This window comes from Panicum hallii, chromosome 3, assembly GCF_002211085.1.
Source record: "Panicum hallii strain FIL2 chromosome 3, PHallii_v3.1, whole genome shotgun sequence".
Classification (NCBI taxonomy): Eukaryota; Viridiplantae; Streptophyta; class Magnoliopsida; order Poales; family Poaceae; genus Panicum; species Panicum hallii.
This window is the reverse complement of record NC_038044.1, coordinates 47,638,721-47,657,698: the sequence shown is the minus strand read 5'-3', so window position 1 is coordinate 47,657,698 and position 18,978 is coordinate 47,638,721. Positions and strand designations below refer to the sequence as shown.

Below are 18,978 nucleotides of genomic sequence, written 5' to 3'. Positions count from 1 at the left end.
GTCGCCTCCACCAAGTCTCCGCCTCCGAGGAATTACAAAATTTGCCAAACCAACCAGCACGGCGAGGGTCCAAGAGCCACGGCAATGGCGCTCCACGTCCACGGCCACGAGCTTAGGCTCGCCTCCGCGGCGTGCGCATGGCTCGCCGTTTCCATGATGGCGAGCCTGGCGTCGGCGCGGTTCATCGTCGAGAAGAACAACATCAAGCCGTCAAGGTGCTGTCCCCACGCAGCCGCGCTCACTGAGCGGCCACCACGAGGCCGCGATCGCCAACTACGGCATCCCGGAGTATGGCGGCACGCTAAGCGGCGTGGTGCTGTACCCGGAGGACCCGAAGCTGGCCACGGGCTGCCGGCCGTTCAGCGACAAGAAGTTCAGGTCGCCATCGGGCTGCCCCGTAGTCCTCCTCGTGGACCGCGGGGGCTGCTACTTCGCGCTCAAGACATGGAACGCGCAGCACGCCAGCGCAGCGGCCGTCCTGGTGGCCGACAGCGCCGACGAGCCGCTGCTGATGATGGACAGCCCCAAGGATGAGACCCCCGACGGCGACATGGCGTTCCTCGCCAACATCACCGTCCCCTCGGCGCTGATCACCAAGCGGTTTGGCGATGCCCTCCGCCGCGCCGCCTCCCCTTCCGGCAGCGGCGAGGAGGTGGTGGTGCACCTCGACTTGCAAGAACTTTCCAATTTAACACTATTTTAAACAAATCGCCTGATAAGATGAGAGCTAACACATGCTCACCCGAGAGCGTACCACGTGTTAACCCACATCTAAGATATGAACAACCGACACGTCGTTCGCCAAAAATAATATCAAATCCGGTAGTCCCGGTACGTGCTCTACCATATATCCAAGATCACGCATACACACGTACCATTTACAATCATATATATTGCCGATGAACCACAAAGAGCAATTTTAAGCATTTCAAAGGTTGGGCAATTAAACATTTCAAGTTCAACATCAAAGGAGTCAAATATGAAATTAAAGATTCAACAACAATTTACAAGCTTTGGGCTCACAATTAGCATTAAAAAGGGACATGAAACGTAAAGTTTAATGTTTAATATGATATCCCAAAAGAAACGATTCGTAGCGGATAACTTGATAAACGTGATAAACTAATGGAGTCTTGCTCAAGGACACCATTAAGGCCACATCGACCTACTCCTCCCCCGCACCGGGATCGGCGGGGTAGAAGTGGCCAAACACAACTTACGGCTCACCTGCAACTTAGTTTAAAAAGCAACATGAGTAGAAAGTTACTCGTGACTTACGCGAATTAATAACCAAGTAGTATGCAAATGAGGGCTCAACAAGACAAAGGCTTTAAGGGTTAAGTAAGTTTGCATAAGCATGAGCTCTCTAATCCAACATCTAGCTTTCTAGCCATTTAATTATCTTGTCCAACCCATACCTCATAATTTTAGTTGCTTCAACTACTAAACAAGTAAAGTAACATAAAGTGACATGAGCCATAACCAAACATAAACGATACTTCTATGAAGAATTCATTGGATATTAAGCTTGCTCATAATTGAGAGCGCGGCAATTCGAATTGATTATTTAACCTTACAAGAGTGTACTTCTTTCCCCACACGACACAAGGATCATGCGGCTCACCCAACCGATCACGTTGGGTAAGGGGGTACTTGCATCAACCTTTTCCAACAAGTCTCAACTGTTGAAAATCACACCTTACTTGCGCGGAGAGTCACCTAGGTCCACCGGGGACACCCCTAAGCCTCTCTACAAAGCCCTATGGTCACGCATCTAGAACCGTGCCTCAATGATTAAAACTTAGAAGGTATTCGGCTTATCTATACCATGATTGGATATGTGGTAGTACGTTAAGTTGCTCAAAACCGAGGTCATCCAAGGACAATTTTTAACTGATTCAGGCGGACTATGCCTCCGAGACTCCTTTCTCTACGAGACTCCTTTCTCTAGACCCTATATTCCGCCCAAACCACGAAACAACTTTTCCAACTAGACCGTTCCAATCCTTCCAACATTTTAAAACCGGACAAGTGCGATCAAGTTAACCAAATCGTGTAGTGAGCATAGTGTGATCCTATTCCCAAAATTTTCTTATAAGTTATAGACCAACTATAAGCATGGCTAAGCATTTAATCAATTAATTAGTTACTAACTACAATGGCAAGGATATGGATATATAAAAACAAGGAAGGTAAATGTAAGAAAGTAGGATCAACGATGCAATAGATAAACATATAGCATAACCACATATACCCAAGTGAGATAACTAAATTAATTCAAGTTGAGTGGGTAAACAGAATCATGCTTAGCTGTTTGCCTTGGTTTTCTTCCGGCTCAACAACGAACTCAACTCCGGGCTCGGGTTCAACGGTCTCGGCGGGCTCAACAGGCTCGTTCTCCGGCGTTTCGATCACTATAACGCATGAATGAGATGCATGCATTAGCAGGATGCCGATAATATGAAAATGATATGATATGAAATGAGGAATGGATGGCATACATAAAGACCAGCAACGTGAATGCTAGCGACATGATCTCGCTTTCTAAGCTTTTACGCAAAAGGACCTAAAGTGAGAATTGGCCAAGATAAATTCAAACAGCAAGTATAAATCAAGATTTAATTCTAGCTTACAGAGAACATCATAAGAAACTCATAGGAGTTAGATTTGCAGCAAAATCATTTTTGTAGACTTACTTATGCATATAACAAGTTTCAGCTAATCTAAACAAGTTAAATCTTAAAAGATATGCAAATCACTTCCAAAAATTCTCAAAAAATTACCAGAGGATCTAGACATGAAAAAAAGGGTAACAGAAGTGGTTTTGCCATTTTATCACTTTTCAAACAAAAGTTATGAATTAAACAAGCCTGCAGAAATAGAACAATAAAACACACTAAAATCCTATCAAAAAGCAGAGATCCACTAGAACAAGCTGCACCGTTTGATAGCACATTTCACACGGATTCTAACAAAATTTAGTTTGGCATTTTGGAGCATCCTATCAATTATTAAACAATTAACTTACTTTCATAAAGACAAAGCATAACTAATTTTATAGAATATTAACAAGCAAAAATATATTTTTGTTGAGTAGATCTGCAACACAGGAATCCAATAAAATAAGTTTCATAATGTTTGAAGACATACACAAATTTCTTTAAATTTCATAATTTGACAGCTCTATGAAAAACATAAAAACTTGAGGGAAACGCTAAGGACACCCGGATCCGGCGCTCCCAGGCGCCGACAGGTGGACCCAGGAGGCCAAGCGGACCCGGGCTGAGTCAAGGCCGGCCGCTGGCCTTGACCTGCGGCAGGGGCGCGGCTAGAGCGCGGCCACGGTGCGGCCCGCGTGCGAGCGCGCGCGCGCAGCGTGCCATCACGGCTTACAGCGGGGCAACACGGCCGGGGAGGCGAGCGGAACAGGGGCGGTGCGCACACGGGGATTTGGGCGTGACGGGGATGCTCACCTACGGCACCAACGGGCGGAACGGCGCGGCGAGCGGCGGCACGGCAAGGAGCGGCGGCGGCGGGCGGAGGCCAATGTTGAGGGCCTAAATCGGACGAGGCGGTCCAGGTGGTGCTATGCGTGCAAGGAATCGAAGGAAGGCTCACTGGAGGCGGTGAATCACGGCGGCCGGCGAAGGGGAAGAAGGAGGCGGCGGCGGCAATGGAGGAGAGAGGGGTTAGGGTTTTGGGGAGGGGAACCGGCGTTTGAATGAAAAGAAGGAAGGCGAGCTGCCGGCGGGGCGACTTGCCTTCCTGCAGCCATGCTGGCCCAGCCAGCGCCCGACGGCAAGGCGCCGCCGCCCGGGCTAGCCAACGGCCGAGCCAGGAGGCGCGGGGATTGGGGGGCTGTGGCTGATGGGTGGGCCCGGGGTGGATGGGAAAAAGGAAAACGATGGTTCAACTTCAAAATTCAAAAACTAGGACTTTCCATGCTCCAAAAATCGCCAAAATTTTACTGGAGCAAGATCAAACTACCAATAACACAATGCAACAACGAGAACTCAAAAGCTATTATAGATTGCTCACAGAAATTCAAATAAAATAGCAGTTTTCAAAACTTCCAAGAATTTTATGGCTTGGGATAAACATTACAAAATTGAACAAAAATATTTTAAATTCATCATTTGAAATCTAGTATTTGAATTAAAATTTTAAGGGCACAGTTACTTAACAAAAATTTTAGACTTGCTTCACAACCTTCACTCAAACGAGGCAAGTAATTAAATACAATCATTCCAATTCATGCATAAATGATGCTCCAATATGATTAAATGATGCTCATGATGCTACTAATTACATGTTAACATGGTTTTAAACTTTGGGTTGTGACACGACTGGCGCAAGTCGATGCCACACCCCGACGAGCGCGTGGAGTACGAGTTCTGGACCAACAGCAACGACGAGTGCGGGCCGCGGTGCGACAAGCAGGCGGCGTTCGTGCGCGCGTTCCGCGGCCACGCTCAGCTGCTGGAGAAGGGCGGCTACGCGCTCTTCACCCCGCATTACATCACCTGGTTCTGCCCCGACGCGTTCCTGGACACGCCGCAGTGCAAGGCCCAGTGCATCAACCGCGGCCGCTACTGCTCGCCGGACCCGGAGGGGGACCTCGGCGCCGGCTACGACGGCAAGGACGTGGTGGTGGAGAACCTGCGGCAGCTCTGCGTCCACCGCGTCGCCAACGCGAGCAACCGGCCCTGGGTCTGGTGGGACTACGTCGCCGACTACCACCTCCGCTGCTCCATGACGGAGAACAAGTACACCCGCCGCTGCGCCGAGGACGTCGTCCGATCGCTCGGTGCGCGCCATGTGCTATCATGACGGAGACTGTGCTCATTTTTCTTTTTCCGCAATGGAGCGTGCTCCCCTCTTGCTGATCTGGTTCGGCGCTGCAGGGTTGCCGATGGACATGATCGACAAGTGCATGGGGGATCCCGACGCCGACGCCGAGAACGACGTGCTCAAGACGGAGCAGATTGTTCAAGTTGTCGGTCTGACATGCTGATTTCATGGAAGCGATTTGCTCACATCTTTTGCACAAGCCAGTTTGCTTAGCTTCGATTCTTGTAGGTCGGACACGGAACTCGAGGGGACGTGACCATCTTGCCGACGCTGGTGATCAACGACGTGCAGTATCGAGGTATCGGCAACTCTTCCAATTTCATTAGAACATCACACTTAGCTGCCAGCAGTGCTTGGAACTTCAAGATTCTCTGAACAATTTGTGCTGGGTTCAAGGAGACCACCGAGCCTCACGTCTGCCTGACACCAGGTTCACAGCCTCCATAGATGAAACCATGCCTGATCAATCGCTTCAGTTCAATGCTAATCGGGGGATTCACCTCTGAAATTTTCTTCAGACATGGAGACCGACGAGTGCCTCGACAACAACGGCGGCTGCTGGCGCGACGAGAAGACCAACATCACGGCCTGCAAGGTACTCGCCCATCTCCAACAAGTTCTTTCAAGTAGATTGCAGAACACTTCATATGGTACACCGATCGAGTGCTGGGAGCAGGACACGTACAGAGGGAGGATTTGCCAGTGCCCTGTAGTGGGTGGCGTTCAGTACCAAGGAGATGGGTACACCGAATGCAAAGGTACCATCGATCAGTGCCAATGGTTCCCCTTCTTTCGTCACACAACCGTCTCAATCTGACACTGAATTTGAATGGATTTTAACGACCTGTCCTCCATTTGCATCACCAGCGGTAGGACCGGGCCGGTGTGCCATGGGCAACGGCGGGTGCTGGACGGAGACGAGATATGGCAAGACTTTCTCCGCTTGCTCGGTAATCCGATGAAGAAATAACAAATTGCTTTCATATACTGCTTCGGGTTTGATCTTCAGGCCAAGATGTGAAGCATTGCTTACTGACGTTGGTGGCGTGTGCAGGGTTCAGATTTGAGCGGATGAAAGTGCCCGCCAGGGTTCAAGAGCAACGGCTTCCATTGCCAAGGTACTTCGCCAGTTCTCCTTAGCCTAGCTTCCTCCATTGCTGAGCCTGAACCTTCCTTGCTGATTCCTCCCTGCCGTTCCAGACGTCGACGAGTGCAGCGAGAAGCTGGCGTGCTCCTGCCCGCACTGCTCGTGCCATGCAAGAACAACTGGGACGGATTCGACTGCAAGTGCGGCGGCGGCCTGATGTGCATCAAGAGTGAAGATACCTGTATTGGTGAGCCCCTCAGCTACCTTTCTGTTCTTGCCGCTGCTTCTCCTCTGCTTCTAGTGGCGTTGCTGCTCAAGATCCATCTCTTCTGCTGTCAAACGTGCAGCCAAGAACATGTCGGCGTTCGGGTGGCTCGTCACCGCCCTGGTCATGTCGTGCCTCGCCGGCGCCGGCGTCGCCGGATACGTGTTCTACAAGTACAGGCTCAGGGTATGAATTCAGCGATCTCTTTTAGCCTTTAGGCAATCGAATCACGCATAAACAAACGTTTCTTTGTTCGCGGTGTATGCTCTAAACAATCTCTGGTTCCTGACCATGACCATGGATGCACTCTGTGTCTGTTGTGTGCTGCAGCGGTACATGGACTCGGAGATCATGGCGATCATGGCGCAGTACATGCCACTGGACAGCCAGCACAGCGAGAGCCAGCCGCTGAGGACGCAGGAGGCCCAGCACGCGTAGCTAGGCATGTGGTAACATCTTCAGCTTCACACTGCCATCTCACAGAAAGAGAATGCAGCATAGCGATCTCTTGCCAATTTGCAGGTTTTGTCCAACTCTGACAATTGGTTTCTGATCTTGTTTCCAAACTTGCAGAGTTGCAGCTGCAGAAGTCGATATCAGCAATGCGCCAAGGCACCCAAGTCCCCAACCGAAGTTTTGAGATTTGAAGATGCGACTACACCAGCAAGCATGCCACTATGTCAATGATAGGGATTTACACAGATCTTACGCATCCTGCTATTGTTTCAGTGTAGAGACAGGCGAGATAGCATGTGATGGATCTGTTCGGTGATGTATAAAAATTGAGATTTTGCCTGCAATTACAATTGTTTACTGGACCAACAGGCTGTACAAATATGATGGTGATCCATATGATAAGCTAGTATGTCACCATGTGAATGAATGAATTATAGATCAAGTTTCAGAATTGATTTAGACTGCCCTTCTATTTCTGGTTTACAAGCATCTTTTAATTGAAGTTGCATTCTTCATATTTGTCTTGTATAGTGTAATTTTCAGCATTTTCAGGCTGCAGGATCTTTTACTAGCAATTTCTTACCTCATCTTTTCAAGAGTACATAAACTGAGGAACTTAAGCACGAAGACAAGGGATTTTCACTAAAAATTAATACTATTGCACAAGGTGGTCAAAATTTTCTGCATATTTGCTCAAAAACGTTACTTAATCCTTAAAAATTAAACTGAGCCCTCATCCACAAGACTGCTTTGTTTCCTCTTTTTGGACATCCTCTGGAAACCGCTGTGTTCATCCACAAACTGTGCTGCAGTCCTTGCTCGCAGTTCTTCAAGAGTGTCTCCTTCCTTTGCCCGCTCAATCACCTGAAATGAGGACAGAAGTTCAATTTAAAAGTTTACATAACAAAATTAGTAGTGAGCTTTAAGGAGACATCTTGATCAATTACCAGGTGTCGACCATAGAGATGAGTGCTTGCAAGGGCTTGCAGAGCATTCTGTGCCTCTTGCTTTGTGACGTATTCGACAAATGCAAAACCTCTGTGACTTCCAAACTTCATCGGCAACCTGAGGCTTTTGATCTGTAAATTTTATGAACTCTAAATCAGAAGGCTTCGAGAAAATAAATTAAAAGTCAAAATTGCTTACCAATTTGCAACTACTATTTTTTTCTGTTCATAAAAAGATAACTGAAACGATCAACATGACTAATGTTCAACAAAAATTAATCTCATTCCCACGAAACTGCCTTTGGTTTGCGCATTTCGGCCAAACACAGACAAAAGGAGAGAGAAGCTGACCTGGCCAAACGGACTAAATAACTGCCTGAGGTCCTTATCAGTTGCTTCAAATGCTACATTACGCACAAGCAGTTTTGTTGAACTTTTATCCTTGTCATTCTTCTTTGCGGCCTGACCATCTTTCTTCCCATGACACAGTTGCAAGATCAAAGCATGTCCATCCAGAACCGTTCCCTATGAACACATGGGACATTTAGCATGCTGCACATCTATATGAACATATAATGGAGTAAAACAAGAAGAGGAAGGGGGAGGAGGGGTGCTGCCTGCAGATCCTTGCACACACTGGTAGCAGTTTCAACTGAGTCGAATTCAACAAATCCAAATCCCATGGAAACATTCTTGCCATTCTTAACATGCTTCTTCACCTAAAGACAGATAAAAAAGGAAAGGTTATACAGTAAGCTGCAAGGTTGCATATGTTGTCTATAATAAGCACACATCCATACCTTCACACTTTTAAGACTGCCGCTCTTTATCTTTGTACTGAAATGCTGGCTCAATGATTCATCTGTTGTCTTGAAGTTTAAATTCTTGACAAACACAGATCGTGACTGCAAAAAATGGTGGTACAAAAGCACGTCCAGGTGCAACCATTAGCAAATAAATAGTTTTTTAAGTAACCATGTCATGCAGCAATTCATATGCAAAAACAGGCGCAGGCTTAGGAACAAAACTTTTTGCTATAGCAAACTCCAACACCACACAGTTAAAAGATTAAGAGGCTCAAGCATACAGATAAAATTTATCCTCATGCAAAGAAGTTAAAAGAAAGCTTCAAACCTCCACCCTGTCAGGATCAATCTCTTCAGCGCTTACTCCTTCCACAGTTTGATCTACAATTGCTTTAGTAACAATACGCTCACCAACCACATTTTTTTCATCCTCATCTACTGGTGCTGAGGTAGGAGATAAAATGTTCTCAGGTGCCCACTCCAAATATAGAGGAGTATCCCTGCATCACAAAAGTCTAAGATACAGAACATACAAGTGCTTACAAAATTAATGACATGACATAAACATAAGAAATAATCAATTAATAACAATGATTTATCCTAAGATTAATTAAGTAGTCAACAAAGGAAATGATACATCCACTCTAGATAAACCAAATGCTAAAAGAATTAGAGCTGGTGCATCTTCATAGAGGAAAAAAAGAATCAAGCTTACAAATGCAAAAGTTTGTAAGCTGGAACACATCCACTGAAATCACTGAATTAAAGTTACTAGAGCACTTACTTGTATCGTGTATATAGTAACTTCTTGAATGCGTGTCGGGCCTCTGTTGCTTCAACAAAGACTACCTGTTGCGCCAAAGATTTAATAAATAAATGAACTCAATGAGCAATATTGTGTGCACATAGGCACTCATGGTGGCATTGAAAAGTGACGCAAGTTAACAAATGCATTAATGGTAAAAACATAATGTGTTTGTGATATATAACAAACAGCTGGATAACATGAGAATATACTAACATACCAAGGCAAATACTCTGGTTGGAGGTAGAACAATTTTATCCAAACTGCCATGTTTCTGAAACATTGCTGCAAGTTCTTCCTCAGAAGTGCTAAATGGCAAGTTCTTAACTAGTATCACATGGTTGCTTCTTTTTGACTTCTCATTTCTTTTGGAAGCAAGTTCTTCCAATGCAGCAACATTAACTCCAGACCTAGATAGATATTTCTTGGTCTCTGCGATGACATGTGTCTCACCAAGAGCAATGCGAACAGCAAGATCATCCGCTTCTCTATCAAGTAATTCACTCTTACTGATACCATTCTTCCTTGCCACGTTTTCAACAACCTAAGCAGGTAAGCAATGAGTCCAATCAGTTATACATACTTTGACAAAAATATCATGCGATTCAATATCTACCTACTACATCCGATCTAAAATATAAATCCTTTTTGTCCTAAGTAACTTTTTTTTAGCTTTGACAATCACTAGCCAAAAACTCATGGAGATTGACAACATAAGGTTGACATCATAAAAAATATTTTCATAAAACATATTTTCTATTTGAAACAATACACATTTATACATATTATTAGTCACTTTGTCATATGGGAGACCTAGTCGATCTTATAAGGAAGCACACATTCTTTAGCACTGAGTTGAGACGCCAAAAAACAGCAAATTAATATCAAAGATGGGATTGAACCATACAGTATCCTGACGCATGTAAAAGCTGTTCCATGCTCTCGTATCCCCACTGATTTCAGAAGCTTTCTTTTGTTCCCACTTTTGCTGCTTGAGATTCATTTTCATGTCAACAGTTGCATGAGTAGACCTTAACAATTCAATAGCAAGTGAGTAAAAACTATGGGCACAACTAATTTAACCAAAGAAACCACATAATTGGAAACTTATTTTCTTACTCTAACTTCTTATTGTTTACTGGTTTAGCAGCCTTAACACGTAATAGACGGCCCTGAAAACTTGAGTTATCTAGTTCATCAAGTGCCCTGCCAAAAATAAAAGATAATTATTAGACAGGTATAGCATATAACAGTCAGTGTGGGAAAAAAGACATGTCTCGGTCTTAAAAGAATATGTCCTGCACTTAAATACCCATCCTCACAAAAATGTGTTATTTTTCTCTGATTGTCAGTGTCTCTCACCTTCTGATTACATCATTCACTATCGAAATTGATATGCAACTAATGAGTGAAAAATGTGAGACATCGTTCAGTTTTTGCTGTCTAATCTAATATCTTCCTAAGAATTATTTAGAAGCATTACTAATGACATGTAGGATAATAAAATTAAAAAAATGGGCCAACTAGTGCGAATCGTAATAAGAATATCCAAAAGAAGGCGATCAAATCATTGCATGCAAGCTAAACTGTCACAAAGTCAGAATAAGTTCATTGTTTTAAATTTGGGATATTAAATTTTTACCTCACTGCTGAGTCTGGAAGGTTAAAAAGCACATAACCTCTGCCAGTTGAGAACTTAGTGTTTTTATCAACAACAATATGGGCCTGTTCAACATCACCATACTGGCTGCACAGCTCCACCAAATCATCTTCACTGTGAAAATGAGAAATAATATCCTTTTAAACAAAAACATGCAGCTGTATCATGAATAAGCATATAATGCACAAAATGCTGATCCAAGGTAACATAACCAGGCAACAACTACATACGTGGTTGCATATGGAAGATTGCAGAAAAATAGACGGCCAGTCTCCAGGGCCAACTTCTTTTCATCAGTAATTGAAGAAGCATCTTCATCTTCATGAGTTTTAGTTTCTTTTTGCCTGCCATCAAGATCTTCACTCTCTTTGTTGTCATGGTCTTCCACCTCTTGCAAGTCAGTATGCTGCATACGTGTGTCCTTATCCACATTGATTTTCTTGTCCAGACCGCCCTTCAGATCCACAAACTGGTTATCTGCATCTTGTGATTCATCAGATGAGTTTTCATCATCAGTGGTGCTGTTTGAGTTGTCACCAGAATCTTCATCGTCTGATTCAGAATCCGGCCAGTTTTTCTTGATTTTACTCTTAAAGAAATCTGCATCTGTCATATCATTGTCTTGTTTACTCTTTGTTTGTAGCTCTTCCGAAGCATCTTCGGAAGACGAATCATTTTTCATTTCCTCATCAGAAGAATCTTCAGAAGATGCATCATTCTCAGAAACTGGAACATTCTTTTGAAGTCTCTTAGATTCTTTTGTGGCTACCACACTATCTTTTACCGCAGTGTCAAGAGTACCAGTTGTATCATTTGCCCACATCTTTGCTTTAGAACGGGGCTGCATAACTTCAAGGAACTCTTGGAACTTGGGATCATTAGCTACACTGCCTTTAGAACCTCTAACATCAGCAGCCGTTCCTTGGACCTTGGTACTTTTTGGCAGTGCATCTACAGCCCCAGCCTTAGGTTTGTTTTTACTATCATATTCAGGCTTCTTTAAAGAATGGCGGCTCCAAGGGCGAGGAGTATCAGGGTCACCTATCTTACGGGCAACCTGCCAAACATCATGATAGCTGTAAGGTATGTATCTGACCTCACTATTGCCCCATTCGATCTCAGATGTGTAATTCCCCAAACAGATAACGCCAAAACAAGGAGAGAGAGAGAAAATGAAAAAGTAAAGTACCTCACAGGTGATCTTGCAAGTGTCAATGTATGTATTGTTGAAATACTTGAGGGCCTCCTCTGCCTCTTCATTGGTCCTGAAACCAATGAATGCAAATTGCCTACTCTTACCATCCCTGTCCAAAAGCAATTCAGTTTCATGCAGATTATTTGGATTAGAAATATCATTACTCCATGAAGCATCACATGGATATGGTGCAAATCAGGTTTAGCTTCTTAACAGTGCAGTCAAGGCCTAAAAAATAAGAACCAACGCTAGATGCAATCTACTCAAACTAGCTAGCTCAGTGCCGAGCTAAGCAAGTGTTAAAATTGGGATCTTTTTATGCAAAAACGATACTACTTCATTCTCCTTTCGTAAGAAGTGGCTCAGACAATCAAACCAGGGCGGGCAAGAGCCATAAGAGAACATACAACAAAATTTTTGCTCCACTTGCTTACTTTGTTCGGATGACCTTGGTGTCGGTGACCTCACCCTTCCGCGAGAACACCTCCCGCAGGCGCCTCTCGTCGGCGCCCTTGGGGAGGTTCTTCACGCACAGGCGTGACGACATGAGCGCTAGGGTTGCTCACCACCAGGAAACAACGGGTGTCCGCTCCACGCCTCTTAAAGCTTCGGTCGAAGCAGGAGTGGGGCTCAGTGGCGGAACCAGCATTCAAACCTGGGGTAGTCCTGACCAAATTTTTCAACATGCAATTTGGAATAATCCAATACACAATACGGTATACAAGTACAAAATATGCATACAAACATAAATTAACTAAAACCACGGTACACATAGCACAAATATTTTTAGAAACTTGCATACATTACAATAAATAGTTCTAAGATAAGGTCTTACGGTTCTTCATGCTCTCTCATGTCCCAACACTAGCAATAGCAGGTAACATCCAATTTACATATCAGGCAAAAATGCAAAAATTGGATTGGGCAAAAATTGAAAAGAGAGGTGAAATTAGAGCTCACCACTGAAGGAGATGAGAGAGACGAAGACGGCGAACCGACCGGCGCCCTGGCCGCTGCGATTTTTGGCCGAAACCCTAGCTCCGGCCGTCCGGCGGCTGCTTGGCTCTCCGAGGCGAGGCCACGAGGGAGAGCAGGGAGGAGGGCAGCAGCGAGCGGCGCGGGCGGAGGAGGTGCAGCAGGACAGCAGGAAGGGGCCGCGGAGGTGCGTAGGCCGGAGGGCGGGCGCGGGCGGCGGCGCTTCAGCGCCTGGGAAGAGAGGAGGCGCGATGAGCAGGTCGCGAACTCGCGATGCGCCTCTCTGTCAAGGGAAGCAGATGTATTTTGGGCGTGGGCTATTTGCTCATTTCTTGAGTTTGGGCCATACTATTAAGGCCCTGTTCGGATCCAACCGCAAAACAGCAAAAGGGAAAATAGTTGCTGTTTTTTTTGCGTTTACACCCGAACACCACCCGTTGAAAGGGAAAGAGCGAGAGGAGATAGCAAAATAGCAGATTCTGACGCCGCCGCCCGACCCCGCGCCCGCCCCCCGCCGTCCGCCGCCCGGCCCCCGCCCCCGCCCGGCCTCCGCCCGGCCCCGCCCGCCGCCCGGCCTCCGCCCCCGCCGCCCGGCCTCCGCCCCCTCCGCCCGCCCCCCGCCCGGCCTCCGCCGTCCGCCGCGCCTCGGCCTCCGCCCCCTCCGCCCCCGCCGCCCGGCCTCCGCCCCCTCCGCTGTCCGCCGCGCCTCGGCCTCCGCCGTCCGCCGCCCGGCCTCCGCCCCCGCCGTCCGCCCCCGCCGCCCGGCCTCCGCCCCTCCGCCCGCCCTCCGCCCCCGCCGCCCGGCCCCCGCCCCCGCCGCCCGGCCTCCGCCCGCCCCCCGCCCGGCCTCCGCCGTCCGCCGCGCCTTGGCCTCCGCCCCCGCCCCCTCCGCTGTCCGCCGCGCCTCGGCCTCCGCCGTCCGCCGCCCGGCCTCCGCCCCCGCCCCTCCGCCGTCCGCCGCGCCTCGGCCTCCGCCGTCCGCCGCCCGGCCTCCGCCCCCGCCGTCCGCCGCCCCCGCCGTCCGGCCTCCGCCCCCCGCCCGGCCTCCGCCACCTCCGCCCGGCCCCCGCCCCCCGCCCGGCCTCCGCCCCCGCCCCCTCCGCCCCCGCCCCGCTCCCCGCCCGGCCTCCGCCCCCGCCGTCCGCCGCCCGGCCTCCGCCCCCCGCCGCGCCTCGGCCTCCGCCCCCGCCGCGCCTCGGCCTCCGCCCCCGAACGCGCCCCGGCCTCCGCCCCCGAATCCCCCAATCTCGCGCGGGGTCGGGCGGCGGGCGCCGGAGGCCGAGGCGCGGGGTCGGGCGGCGGGCGGCGGGGGCGGGCGGAGGCCGGGCGGCGGGCGGCGGGGGCGGAGGCCGAGGCGCGGGCGGGGGCGGAGGCCGGGCGGCGGACGGCGGGGGCGGAGGCCGGGCGGCGGACGGCGGGGGCGGAGGCCGAGACATCAAAAGGGCAAATTTTTTTCGGGAGGATCCGAACACCTCGAACGGCAAAATTTTTGCCACTTTTAGCAAATGGCAAAAATTTTGCCCTTTTGCCCATTTGCTATATGGATCCGAACAGCACCTAATTTCTTTTGCGCCAAATCCAGGGTAGTTCTGAGCCCGGAAATCCTATCCATCCTCCGAAAGATTTTTTTGCCAGTTATCTTCCGATGTTTGAGATTGGTGCATGTTCCGTCCGCCGTCCGATCTTCCAGGCTGTGGTGATAGACTTTTTCTTCTCCGTTCATTTTGATTTTCCGATCCGTTCCAATCTGAAGCTCACCTTGCTCGGGGCGTCGAAGAGGCGACCACGCGGTTCGCTGCCGCCGGCTCGCTCCTCGCACCGTCTCCCTGCTCCTCGCGAGGTCCTCCAATCCCACCACCCGCGACTCCTCGCGCAGCGCCGCCGTCGCCGGATCCGAGCTCTCCACCGCTGTGCGCAGCCATGGCGTTCTCCTTTGCCTCGCTGGCAGCATCGAATCCGTTCCAAACGCCAACTGCGTCGACCCATTCCAGAAGCCGGCGTCGTCTAATCCCTTCCACACGCCGGCGGCACCGAACCCCGCCACTATCCAGACTATCTCCAACCGTCGTTCTCTGTATCTTTCTCTATATCCATCATTTACAGACTTCTCTACAAAATTCTCTCCTCTATATCTCATTTCTCTCCAACAACGTTCTCTAAATCTCGTTCTCTATACATTAAACCCTATATAAGAAACGTATTTTGTTCCAAATTTTTGTACGTACGTATTTATCATACCTCAAATGCTATGGATATATTTTATTTTTGTTTAATCCAGTGTTTAAAACGTAAAGAAAAAATAGAGAATAGGAGAGAGAATATCTGTATATAGAGGAAACCTGTAGCGTTCTTTATTTTAGAGAACCATTTAGAAAACGCTGCTGGAGCATATAGAGAACGGAATCTTCTCTGTATATAGGGTAGAGAACGGTTTAAAATCTTCCGTTGAAGACAGCCTCAGGCGCCATCGTCCTTGCCCTTGCCCTTCCAGTGCAGCCGCACCAGCAGGTGACGCTAGCAGCGCAGCCTTTCCGCTGTTGCTTGCTCGTATGGCCGTCTGTTGTATTCCGATCTAACTTTGCTTGTTCCACTTCTGGATTGTCAAGGATTCGAGTGCGGAGGCCGGGTTACTTTTTTTGGCCGTAGAGTTCTTCATAAACCCCATGGTCGTGCTATTCTCTCTCGTGCAAGTGACTTTGAGTTTTGATTCGCATCTTCTTCCTTTTCTGTGCATTCTTTGTGAGATTGAGACTGACTTTTGTTTTGGTCGTTGTTTCGATCACCATCTAGAAATTAGCACCGCGCTTCTGTGTGGTTCGATGGCTAAAAATCGAAGGCAACGATTTAAACTACTTTGGGCAAATGCCCTACGTCCAGTATTGAGTGGTGTTTTTTGTATTCCTCGCTTTCGAATGACGGGTCCCATTCCATGGACCAACCATCGGGAAGAGCATAGGGCTATCGCACGGGTAGAGTAGGTTCCTCAGAGACATTAACCTGAAATAAAGTCAAATCGCAAGGCTGAGTACTCTAATACTCAGCAAGACTTACCCGTTTCATGGTATATCTAGCCATGTAGCTAGACTTATGAAGGCCTTTAGTGGTTTTGGGTATAGTGTTTAGCTGAAAAGCAACAAAGAGTAGATCCTTAATTTTAAATTTTAGCTTTCAGGTTCTAGTTGATTATCCATTCTAGGTAAGCAACTATAACTATTCAAGCATGTTAGAATCTTTTAAACAAACATCATCTTTGATAACCATAAGGTTGCTCTTGTTACTCTATATGGCAAAGAGATCAAGCAGTCTCAATCTTCGCGAGAAACGGACGATTCCTGAATCGAATTTCAGCCTTGCAAGGTTAAACCTAACTCACACGCTTGGAACATCCAGAGATCGTTCCGAAGCAACCATTTGCCTTTCATTCCGACTCGTGGATCAGATCCACCACAAGCGACTGCAGAACCATACGCACATCCAATGTGCAGGACGTACATCTGTAGCGCAACTACATGACCATACTCCTGGTTGCCCTGCAACACGTATTCCCACACGTCAAATCGAGTAACCGGAAAAACCAAATACGAGTGGTGGGAGGTATGTCTACTCCTCCGGCCGATTGTTTACTAGGCTTACCGCTTACCATATTTCGCGGCATGTGGCTAGTACTTTCAAACGCTTAACCACCGCTACCACACACTGCGACCTTAGCCAAATTCATCAACACAGACGGGGTATCACCTCAACCATGATACTTCACAAAAATCCCGTCCGTCATCCTTATAGTGATTACATGAATGTAACCATTACAGTTCCTATAAAGCTCGCGAGTGACAGGCAATCACTTGACTTCTACCGGTCCTATTAGCGTAGCAGCTATTCGGACTCAAGTTCTAGTATTCAGTACATCGGTTCCTAGTAATATGCAACTAGGGTTTTCAGACAACTCCTAAGAACTTAATGCATAAGTATATATATATAAATGTAGATTACAGTGTAAATAAAGTAGCGGGTTTATGTCCGGGGCTTACTTTCTTGAGTGGGGCTGGGGGTAGGAGTATCAAAGTTTTCTGAACTTTGATTCAGATTTTCAGTTAGATTTCCGACGATGTTCCCGGGGTCTTCAGAATAACCTCCTTCTAGTTCCGGGATCAGTTCGTAATCTCCGTCGGTGAGAGTGGTTGATTCTATATGATATACAAAGATGTGGTTTAATGGATGCATATACTTTCATTTTAATTCACGATAAAGTTGCAATCCAAAGAAACTAACATTACGTACTAACAAACAATACAATTTCCCTTTTACTGGGCACTCATTTATCGAGTATAAATTAACCTAGTTAGCTACACTAGACAACATGTTTCATTTTATTACAGAACAGACTACTATAGCACTGGGGTTGAAACTTTTATTAATTATAGATTAAGCTATGTCTAAGGTACTGTAAATTTTTCAAGATTTATTCTCCACAGAATTAATTCTAAGAAAATAAACAAAATTGACCCCAAGCTAACAAGATTCATTTTTAGCTTCTGTTCTAGTCATGAACTGGTGCTCAAATTTTATAAACAGCAGCATATGACTAAAACAAAGCTCTAAATAAATTTCAAGGATTTCTTAAGCAAGAAAACTATTTAACATGATTAAAGCTTACTTAAAAGTATTAAATAAAAGAAATAGCTAAACAGAAGGAATGACCATGAAATTTTTATAGCAATACTAAGGTCACATGGGCATCTCACCATAAAAATTTCACAGCAAGACAAGGTTTCAATCATTAGTTAAGGAAAAGATAAAAACAACTAGCATTTAAACACTAGTAACACAAACCTATTTGTACAGCAAAAACTTTCAACTAACACCCAACATATTATGATTCTACTGTAAAGATCTTTTCAAGAGGATTCCAAAACATTAAGATTTGCATTTTTCTGATTTTTCCCTGAATTGCTATGGAATTTCAAAGTTTGCAACACAAAATAACAAAGGAGTCCCTGAAGGCACTATTCATTTGAGTCACGGGCTTCGCAGACAGCCCCCTGGGCTTTTGATTCTTTCAACCCGAGGTCCTTGGCCGTGGTCAGAGGGGGAAGCGCGGTTTTGACCGGCCAAATCCGGCGACGGAGATCGCCGGCGGCGAGGGTGGAGGTGCGTGGGAGCTTCACCAAGAACATGCGCACATGTAGCTGCTTGGAATTGGGGTCGGGGTGGCCTATAGTGGCGGCGCGATGAGAGCAGGCAGGTCGGCGGAGGAGGAGAACGGCGGAGGCGGCGCTCCGGCGGTCGTGAGCGGCGAGTAAGGGGTCGGGAAGCTTCAGTGCGCCGTGGGGAAGCTAAATACGAGGTCAATTGAAGCCGAGGAAGGTTGGGGATGGGTGCTCCACGGCGAGCAGGGGGCGGCGGCGGATGGCGGTCGCCGGCAGTGGCGCTCCGGCCGAAATTTGATGGCGGTTAGGGGCTGGTGAGCACGAGCAGGTGATATGGAAGCTCGCTAGGGGTCGGTGGGGGCAATGGGTGATCGACGGCGGCTACCCACGGTGGTCAGTAGTTCACCGGACGGAAGGAACGGACGGTGGTGGTGATCGGGGGTACGGGGTGTTGTGCAGGAGAAGAAAAGAGCACAATTGAGTCGAGCAGGAGCTGGAGAAGCGCAAGAGCAGGAGATTAGAGGCCCGGAGGGGGGTGCTTGGCCCGTGCCACGGCGGCGGCGAGGTGTCGGCCGGGCGGCGTTCGGATCGGCGTGGCGCGCGTGGGAAAGGGCCAGCAGGGGCGAGTTAGGGCGGCGGCCGGTGTCCAAGTGACGCGTGGGGGAGGGTGGAAGCAAGAGGTGGTGCAGCAGCAGCTACTCAGCGGCGGTAGGGGGGGTGTACTGTGCTGGCGGTAGAGGAGGCAGAGGAGCAGAGCATGCGAGAGGAAGAAAAAGAGAGGGGA

General features: G+C 47.8%; 1 protein-coding gene and 1 pseudogene across 5 annotated transcripts; one reads left to right on the top strand and one right to left on the bottom strand.

Moving 5' to 3' along the window:
* Positions 1–153: 153 nt before the first annotated feature.
* Positions 154–7,132, top strand: LOC112884058 (annotated as a pseudogene).
* A 135-nt stretch (positions 7,133–7,267) lies between these two features.
* On the bottom strand, positions 7,268–13,370 carry LOC112884057 (multiple RNA-binding domain-containing protein 1). Of its 5 annotated transcripts, none has more exons than XM_025949372.1 (16): positions 13,033–13,369; positions 12,908–12,936; positions 12,507–12,738; positions 12,067–12,181; positions 11,108–11,934; positions 10,860–10,991; positions 10,337–10,423; positions 10,125–10,248; positions 9,438–9,761; positions 9,197–9,261; positions 8,741–8,912; positions 8,407–8,511; positions 8,224–8,325; positions 7,958–8,131; positions 7,607–7,738; positions 7,268–7,523 (listed from the first exon to the last, which is right to left on the bottom strand). In XM_025949372.1, the coding sequence occupies exons 3-16, from the start codon at positions 12,617–12,619 to the stop codon at positions 7,380–7,382; spliced, it is 2,616 nt and encodes an 871-aa protein (XP_025805157.1). In that variant the 5' UTR covers positions 12,620–12,738; positions 12,908–12,936; positions 13,033–13,369; the 3' UTR covers positions 7,268–7,379. The 5 variants fall into 5 exon arrangements, with proteins under 5 accessions (XP_025805157.1, XP_025805158.1, XP_025805159.1 ...); XM_025949373.1 differs by having other exon boundaries at positions 12,507–12,727; XM_025949374.1 differs by lacking the exon at positions 12,908–12,936 and having other exon boundaries at positions 12,067–12,142; positions 13,033–13,370.
* Between the last annotated feature and the right edge of the window lie 5,608 nt (positions 13,371–18,978).

Excerpts from the sequence above, each read along its gene's own strand:
- LOC112884057 (XM_025949372.1), bottom strand. The coding sequence starts at position 12,619 with ATGTCGTCACGCCTGTGCGTGAAGAACCTCCCCAAGGGCGCCGACGAG. Across the intron at positions 12,182-12,506 it reads ACCAAGGTCATCCGAACAAA|GGATGGTAAGAGTAGGCAAT; the intron begins GTAAGCAAGTGG and ends GCTTTTGGACAG. Across the intron at positions 10,249-10,336 it reads GTAAACAATAAGAAGTTAGA|GTCTACTCATGCAACTGTTG; the intron begins GTAAGAAAATAA and ends TGAATTGTTAAG.